This window comes from Polyodon spathula, chromosome 15 (genome assembly GCF_017654505.1).
Source record: "Polyodon spathula isolate WHYD16114869_AA chromosome 15, ASM1765450v1, whole genome shotgun sequence".
Taxonomy (NCBI): domain Eukaryota; kingdom Metazoa; phylum Chordata; class Actinopteri; order Acipenseriformes; family Polyodontidae; genus Polyodon; species Polyodon spathula.
Window position 1 is genome coordinate 22,831,446 of NC_054548.1, and position 9,501 is coordinate 22,840,946.

At 35.7% G+C, this 9,501-nt stretch overlaps 1 protein-coding gene across 1 annotated transcript in view; it reads right to left on the reverse strand.

Moving 5' to 3' along the window:
- Positions 1–3,342: 3,342 nt before the first annotated feature.
- The window catches only part of LOC121327985 (ephrin-B2-like), a 21,589-nt gene continuing 15,430 nt past the window's right edge, over positions 3,343–9,501 (reverse strand). The window contains exons 3-5 of the mRNA XM_041272392.1: positions 8,438–8,530; positions 7,767–7,886; positions 3,343–6,491 (exon numbers count right to left, since the gene is read on the reverse strand). Coding sequence (XP_041128326.1) covers positions 6,091–6,491; positions 7,767–7,886; positions 8,438–8,530 — 614 coding nt within the window. The 3' untranslated portion in view covers positions 3,343–6,090. The remainder of the gene's footprint in view (positions 6,492–7,766; positions 7,887–8,437; positions 8,531–9,501) is intronic.

Genomic DNA, 9,501 nt, shown 5'->3' on the forward strand with positions numbered 1-9,501 from the left:
GTTGAATGCATCCATTGATATGTGATCCTGGGACAGATAATAAGCATTCCTTAAAAAAAAAAAAAAACTACCGCAAAGCCTCTTCAAAAAAGCAGGCATAAGATAAGATTCATACTAGGACACATAGGGATGGCTTTAGAAACTTATGTGAAACAAAAAGGAAATGTATAACAGTTTTAAGTTTTATATATTTTGTATTTATACATATAGGTTTATATAACAAAACACATAATTTCCTTTACATGGAGAGAACGGGGAACTCCATGCTTAAATAGGCTATAAAGGGCTTTTACTCTCACAGCTTTCCCACAGTGAACTTGTCGTTACTGCAAGAAAGATCATAGCATAGTAGGTATCCCTGCTAATTCCATTCTGACACTGATTTTCACAGATAGACTTGATCCAAACATGAGTTCCAAATTCACTTGATGGGATTAAGTTGATTCCATTGGCTACTACAAATTTCTATAGAAATAGATGTTTCATACCCACACAAAAGTGGTTAGATCTGGGAGTAAGGAAAATATGCAATCCAAGACTGTGTGTTTCCATAATCCATGGTCTGACCCTTAGGTCCAGTCTGTTCAAATATATTTTGTTAATCTGAGACTGGTTAGAATTCGTTTTGTGTTTCTTATCTTTTTACTTTGTCTTTAAGACTCAACCTATGGCCCCGAGATATGAGTCTATCCTACAGGGATGCTTAATTAGGTCATGCAAGGAAACAAAAGCTGTTTACTTTTTCTTTTTTAATTGACATTTAAAAAGGGATTATATCATTTAAAATCATCATAATTAAATAAATCATTAGTCTTTAGATGGGGGCAGTTCAATTTATTATTATTATTATTATTATTATTATTATTATTATTATTATTATTATTATTATTATTATTATTATTATTATTATTATTATTATTGTATTTTTATTATTATTATTTAATTTTTTTTTTACTCTAGAGCAGTCGTTACCTTGAAAGCACAGAAGAAGGATGCCGTTGCTTCATTATTGTATGCAGCTTCATTTTATTTTGAGAATGTCTTTATTCACCAAGCTTTACAAGTAAAAAATGTTTTAAAAAACACTGTCATAAAATAAAAGGAGGGGGTCAGAGTATTGTGTGTTGATTGCAGTGTTTAGTGGTGCTGTTATGGGTCACAACCATTGCTTTACAATTGAGTTTCCTTGGATGGCTATGTCTACCCCATCAAGCTAATGGAATGTATTAAGTTGACGGAATGCTATTCTCTTTTGCATGTGGGCAGTTTTAAACACCTATCTATGCTGGGGTTGATAGTGCCTGGGGAAAGGTCAGGGTAGGGTCGGAAGTTATGCAATTCATTACTAATTTCTCCGATAAAGCAGCAGTGGATCTGGTGCCTCAGAAACAAGTCATGCAGCAGTCTTACACTGCACAGAGATTTGTTTCCATTGCCAGGAGCATCGATGGGTGAAAGAAAGCAGAAACTCAATTCAAGGTTTTATTCACAAAAAAAGATTTGTGGAGAGATTAATGAGTTCTTTTTTAAATGACACTGATATTTGAGTCTTATGATTAACACACAAATCAATTAAAATAAACTTTTCCTCAAAGGACAATGGTCTGTCTATAAGGGAGGAATTTTGCCCACAAGTGACTAAGAAAAATTAAATATTTACTCTGGAGCTACAAAGGGTGTAGTTGTAAAAATGAACTTGTCTGTTGCCATACATTTTTCATTTAGGTCCTTTTATGAAATGTTGCTGATTTTTTCCTGCATGGCATATATTGTCTAATGTGAGTGCCATCTTTAAACAATATCATATTTAAATTTATCACATCTCATATTGCTACACAGCATACTAAACACTGAAGTTGTTTAGAGACCCTTCCATAGTAAATGTCACTTGTAGGCTATGTTAACAATTTTTGGTGGTAGCCACGAGTGGAATTTCTGTAAGACTCAGTCTCTGAAGGTTCCAGGTTTGATTCTATTCTGCTTCTGTAATGCTTCACAGCTAGCACCAAACCCTAGAGTAGTGTGCTTCATGAAGGCATCTTGAAAAGAAAAGGCTGCCTTAATAGCATTATGTATTTAATAAAACACCCTTTCCAGTTCTCATTTGTCATAAATAGCTTTAGTTTGGACCAAAACTACCAGCAGGCAATTTAAAATAATGAATGCTAAGTCAAAATGCTACCTGCAAAGGAACACAGATGCATTTATTCCACAGTGAAAGAATCAGTTAGGATTCAACATTTCAGCTGCCAAACTGCTTCTCACTAATTTGAAAGGCAAGCTACTTATGATATATTTATCACATGCATGCCCTAATTTCAATCAAAAGGCAATATATTGCCCTTGTGGTCTTAACAAAATACAATATGTATATTTTCAACAGATTAAACGTCATAGGTTTGCAAAAAAAAATGTGAAAGACCTACTGTTTTTTTTTTTTTAAATATCACTGGAGCTTTTCTGTTATGCAAGGAAAATTGATGGAGCTTGAAACAACTGAGTTTTCTGCACTTTAATCCCAGTTGGGGAGACACGTTAAAATTAGGGTTTTAAACTTAAGGTAAAAGGCCTGTAGGCAAAAGTCAAGGAACAATCGGTTTAAAAGAATGCAAGTTATTTCCTAAAGACCTTATTGACATAAAAAATGAACAATCCCATTTCTTTTAAAGAGTTGCAACTTCATCTCCAATTAGAGAACTGCCTGTAACTTGGTTGTTTGGCAGCACATGATTTCTCTTAGCAGTTTGCAAGTTTCTATGGTTGAAGACTACAGCTAGCAAATGTCTCTCTTTTCAGCATTGGTTAATGGAACCATGGAGCTAACTCTGCAATTTTAACAACCCAGCCTGCTCTGTTCAGCATATCATTTTACACATTCACCCCAGGGTTATAAGCAGACACTCCCTTAATTACTTCACTGAGGTGATGGAGGTAGGAGCAGGTAACCGAGCCAATCAGACTAAAAGAGCAAATGGTTAATCCGAGGTATGAGGAACATGCTGCATAAGGAGCTGTCAGCCCTACTTAGATCAGATCCCAACTGAATGCACTACAAAAATACATATGCCACCATCTGGGAGGGAAATTCCTTTATCATTAGTCAATATTTTTTAGTTATTCAAGATATAATAATGATTTATTAAAACAATGATTTATTTGGGTCTCTGGCAGTCCAACTGACACATACTTTTAAATCATGGAAGGTTGGTTACTGATAAACAAAACCTCCCAAAGCAAATGTCTATAATGACTCCACCAAGTCACCAAATAATATGTATGTGAAAGTGAGATTGAAAAAAAAAAAAAAGACACTTGAGGTAATATATCCATAGGAAAAACATTTTATTGAAAAACAAATTTCAGTTTGCAACAGACTTGTGGAATGTGACTTCTCATTTTCGATTTTTTTCTTTTTTCCCTGGCATTATAACTGCAGTGTGGAACTAAAGCAATCTAGAATCCATGACAGGCAAAGTAAAACAAGGAGAAGAAAATATTTATAAAAACTCAAGCATAATACTGTGTTACTTACAAACTGGACAATGAAAATTAAATAAATATTCATGGTACACGCGTATGGCACAAATATGCAGCAGTCAAATTTGGCAACTATTTATTTTCCATTTTTTAACCAAATATTTAAAACAGTGCAAACAGGGGAAAATGACACTGCTTTTAAAGGATATAGCTAAAATACATAGCAAAAAAAATCAAATTTTATACAAAACATCTTATAAAACCATTTCATTATTTAGACAAGCTGATTACCAAAATTATGTTTTGCTGTGTTTATTTTATTTTCTAAAAAGGTGAATAAGGCTATCGCAACAACCCATTTTCCATTTACAATACAAACGTTAACATATTTACATCTTTCACTACTAATGTACGGTGCAAATTTCAAAGTCAGGTGACTAGGGATGACCATACAAGCAAGGCATTTACAGTAACAGTCTGAAGTCTTAACTAACTTCAGATTAAAAGAAACTAGTTAATACGATTGTCATATTCTGCACCAGACTTGCAGCAACCACAACACTGATATTTCAATTGATTGCAGGTTGCAGTTCATTAAATTCACAGTTTACCTCATAACCACAACACAGCCAAATGATGTTACATAAAGAACTGCTTCAGAAAAACAAACAAAAAAAAACTTAAATAATGAACAGCAGATTCTAGCTACCTTTTATAATTACCAGAGGTTTAAGAACACTTTTCACAGGTATGCAGATTAATCTTTTTTTTTTTTTTTTTTTTTTTTTTTTTTTAATGCATTTGTGCAGTACTTGGCAACCATGACAACGCATACAGAGCCATGAAGTGCACATGTTCTATTCTACTTCTTGGTCAATGTAATTTTCAGGTTCATGAAGTAGTCGAAGTCATAATTTCTGTAACGGTTCATTTATGCAAGTATTCCTTTGAGAATTAGGAATATTAAAATAGCTACACTTTTATTCCCATTCCAGAATACAATGATTTTGTTGTTATATTAAAACAGGACTTTTGTTAAAAGACAAGTATCTTACATTACACAAGGGTGCCCAATTTAAAAAAAACTATTCTCATTTATTTGAACTGATAAATGATGAAAATACTACTCAACATTAGACAAATGAAACACAATGACCATAAATGCCAGAACACCTTGCTATTGTTTAATATACAATGAAGATTCATTTCCTGATATTCAGGGGCTTGTGTTTCCTCATCTCCTGCAACTGGAGACAGCACAAGACTGTTATTTTTGCTCAGATTAGTTATTTTTGGAACAGGGCTATATTTTCCCAGGGGCATTGTCCAATGTTTCTGTATGGTTTTCTTTTAAAAAACAAAAAAGGCAGCTGAGACTTTCAAATTGTTAAAAAACAGAAAGGGTTTTAATAACCTAACTTGCATAATGTGCATTTACTGATATACAATATTACATTTTCATACCACAAGTCATGTGCTCTAATCGCCTACCATAAATAAATTTTTTCCCCCCCAACTTTTCCATTTGCAAAACAAATTGCAGGCATTATGTGCTTTACAGTTGAACAGAGCACCAATGAACTGCTGTGAAACATACTACCTGCACCAGAATAGCTTCACAGAACAGTCAATTTAGTACCTAAGTCTGCTTCAGTAGCTCCCCAAAGACCAGGGTTCTTCAAACAGCTGTAAGGCAGTTCAATTTCTTATTGCCTGTACCTACAGTTACACCTGCCATGCCAATACGCCCCCAGTGAGACACACTGGGTCAACTCCCCTTTCTCTCCTTCCCTTGCACTTCAGTATTCTACCCTGTAGGTGCATTGTAGTGATCGACTATAATTCTACAATAATAAATATTCAAAGTGCAGCAGCTTCCATCTTCAGCTGTTGTTGCTGTGTTCTTACCTCCGCTCCATCAAAGTGCTACCTGTACTGTTTAAGGTCACATGTCCGAGCAGTAGCACACGACTGCTTCTTCAAAATAAACTCCTTTCCTTGATCCAGTTATCACTAACCTCAGGCTGGAGGTCTTACCCCGATTTCCTACCACTACACGCCATTTTCCATTCTAGTGTGGCTGTTGTGTAGCACGCATGATGAACACATGCAAACAATAGTGTTAATACGCATTTTCAGTGGTGTGGTTACAAAATTGAAAAGGAAATGAAATATAAATCAGGCATTCAGGTAACCGTAGTTGGGATAACAGTGGTAGACTTAAAGAGGGGGGGGGGGGGGGGGATGAAGAGCTAACTACATTTAAATTAAGTATGACAAAAGAAACGACTTAAGTAATGTTCTGGAGTTAAGTACAAGGGTCCCCAGAACCTTGTATACCTCAAAAACATCCATTTCTGATTATATTCCCCAGAATGGCATATAAACTGAAGAGACAAAAACATTGTAATGAGTTAATTTCAGCCAATCCTCCAGTTTTAGTGAACGCAAATAAACTATTACTGTGGCAGTCCACTGAATGCTTCTCTCATGGTAGTTTCTTAGTCATTCATAGTGCACAAGGAGCCACCAAAAGCCCAACCACAAAAGCAGCAGGCTAGGAATTCTCCATTCTAACATTATATGAACCCTCAAAGAGTTTAAACTGCCGATTCAGACTTTGTAGTAAATGTTCGCCGGACTTTGAGGTGGCATCTCTTGAACAATATAAACTGGATGCCCATAGTCTCCACTGACTTTCTCGTAGTGAGGGCAGAACACGCTATCCGCAGTCCTAAGTGGGATGATAATGTCACTGGGTTCAGAGCCGTTGTTGTTGCCACCACGTTTGGGTGTGGCGAGGGTGCTGAGAGAGAGTGTGGCAGTGTGCTGTGGCGAGTGTTTTCTGTGTCTCCTCCGGTACTTCAGCAGGAGGACAACCAGCATGATGATGATAATTATGAAGATGACGCAACCCGAGGCAATCCCTGCAAACAAGGCCACTTCAGATCCAATAATGCTTGAGGATTGCCCTGCCGTTGTATTGTTGTCACCCGTGTTTGGTCCTTTACCTCCTGAAAACAATAAGAAAAAAAGGAAGTTATAGAAATGTTTAAAGCAATTAATCACTCAAGGCATCTGAAGCTGACTGACAGGAATGTACTCTCACTTTGAACACTAAATCTGGCTGCTGAACTTTGACAAACCAATTACTTTGTTCAGAAGCTATATGCAAACAGGAGTCCGCAATCAATATTAAACACTGGGGGTCTCTTGGACTTCATGTCCCCATTCCTACCCAAGCAGGGCTATTTGTTTTCCTACACTGCCATCAATCAAATGGAAAGCAATGCAGATGACAGGCTATCTTTGATGTATGCCTCAAATAACAGATGCAGGCTTAGACCACATTGTAGACTGCTGAAACAAATTCACAGGACAGGATCCTTCGTGATCACAAACCTGAACAGTTTGCATATGTAAAACTAGCTTTTAAAACAAACTTTTCTTTTACTTTTTAAAAAAACAAAACAGAAGGGTAAGCATTAGCAATCTAGGTTTTATTTTCAAGAACATTGTTTTCTTAATTGGTCTTAAAGAAAAGTGACCCTTTTTGCCTTCACACAAATGGAATACTTCATCCAAGGCCAATCCTTCAGAGATTATTATTATTATTATTATTATTATTATTATTATTATTATTATTATTATTATTATTATTATTAATGTTTTAAACATAAAATATTTAAAATGTAAGATATCAAGAGGGATGGATTAACAGCTTTCCACTTCCTGATAGTTTATACAATTATAGTAGGAATATGCTGCCGAAGACACTTAATTCACATGACTCTGATCCCCACATGTGCTCACCTGAAAAAATTGCTGATGCCTGCTAGAAGGATGCCAAAATAGATTTACCGGCAAGCTAGCGAATACGCAACCATTGTAAAAGTTATTTAATTGTCAGTTCAATAGCAACTACTGCAGTGATTTCAGATTATTTTTATTGTGACCATTTAAAGAGGTTTCAATAAAAATCAACTGCAGAGCATTTACAATTTTGATATGTAAAGCCTGGGAAATGTTTAAAAACAATCCACATAGTGCCCTTAGCTACCAGAAACTAGTAACAGTCTGAAACTTCAATGATTCAACTAAACAAGATAACCATCTGTTTAAGCTCCCACGCAGCATAAATAGTTAGCAGAGATAAGATTCACATTTGCAGTCTCCAGCTTTGCGCCACATTTTTCTACACCACGTGTGATTTTAAATGTGTTCTCTACATCCCTGGGCTTATACAAGTTGCACTAGTTAACTCAGATATTAAATGTATAAATGTTTACCTTGGTTTTCATCTACACCCGTTTCAGATTTATTTGTAGAGCCTTTCCCAACATTCTCAGTGTCTTTTGTTGGAGACTTTGTCGGGCTGTTATCTTTTGATGATCCTGGGTCATTAGGATCTGAGGAAAAAAAAAATAGTTTGTTTTAATGTAACATCATTAAGCATTATTCTTTAGAAGGAATCTTGATGTTGTTCTAGAAGGGGAATAAAGCATGCAGACAAAATGCAGGTCTCACAGGGGCTGTATGGTGGGGAGAGTGAGATGTACAATGTTAATTCAAGGTTGACAGATTCCTGCATGGCATTTGTCTTTATAACCCAAGTATGCGACTGTGGTGGTCATTTCACATGTTAAGAGAGCAGGACCATCTGCAGGAACGACAGGAAACCTTTTCACGTGACATTTCAATTTCATAAAGCAACTTGACAGACTGTAGCAGAGATTGCATGCTGGAAATATAACAAAATCTCTTATCTATTGAAAAAAAAAAGTATCACCTTTTTAAAAAAACATAAAAAATGATACAAAAACCTGTTACTAGCCAATGCTATTGAAAGTAGTTTACACTAGGGGTCTAAGAGGGCAAGTGGAGCACATTAATCTTATATGAAACAATTTCTCACTTCAATACAATCCAAACAAAAGTAGATTTGATATATGATGCTTACCTTGCCCAACTTTCATCATGATCTTCATAGATCTGAATTTACAGACACCGCCATCTTGATTTTCTAGGCCTGCCATTGTTCCATTTGAAGTAGCTGAAATATATCAAAGAAAATGGAGGAAACTAATTAAGAAATAATATTACATGGATGAATTAGCTCTTGGCTTATAAATATTATACAGAAAAGCTAAAGATTGAAAGCCATCAAAAAGATGCTAACCAATATTGGCGGCATTTGTCAATCTATGTAAAAATGGCCAAGCCATATTTTTTGTACCAGTAGATTAACTTATTTTATACTCCACTGCAGATTGATATGCCAAGGAACAAGATAAATGCATTTCCATAGATATGCCTCCATACAATTACCATGGATTTTCTTCTAGTAGGATCCCCTAGATTTTATTTTTTACTTCAAGAAGCTTTTGCAATTTAATCTAAGTAATGGGCAAGGACTTAAATGACACGTACACCAAGACAGCCAAAATAATGAAGTCATGCATTTTTTATGTGAAACAAAATCAATACATCAAATATATCCATGGAGAACATGAACTCGCAAGCTATTGCCAAGAACAGCAAAATAGCAGACAAATAGGTATAATGTTTACATTTGAACCGAGTTTCAGAATTAAACTGGAAATGGAATTTATTAGATCTGTGGTGCTTTGGCCTTATGACCTCCAACTACAAAAGTCCAGCTTGTCCATGCAACTCGCACCTTAAAAGAAAAAAAAAAAACTTAAACAGCTTTAACTACGAGGCAAATCATCTGTTGGCGAGTGGAGAAGGGACTTTTCCTACCATTAATACCTGTTGAAAGCTCAGAGTGTAACAGTTAACCACAAGTGTTAGTTCAAAGTACCCTCAGCTGAACACAGCTATACTGAAGACTGATCACTTGGTGTAAATGCACCATACCACCCCCTCCCCAAAATTGCCTTTACATCTCAAGATGGTGTTCTGGTTACAGGACTCGCATGCCATTAGCACAATAAATCATTTTGCTGCATGTCTGCAATGAAGCTGAAAATAATAATGTCCCCGTGTTTTGCAAACAGATGT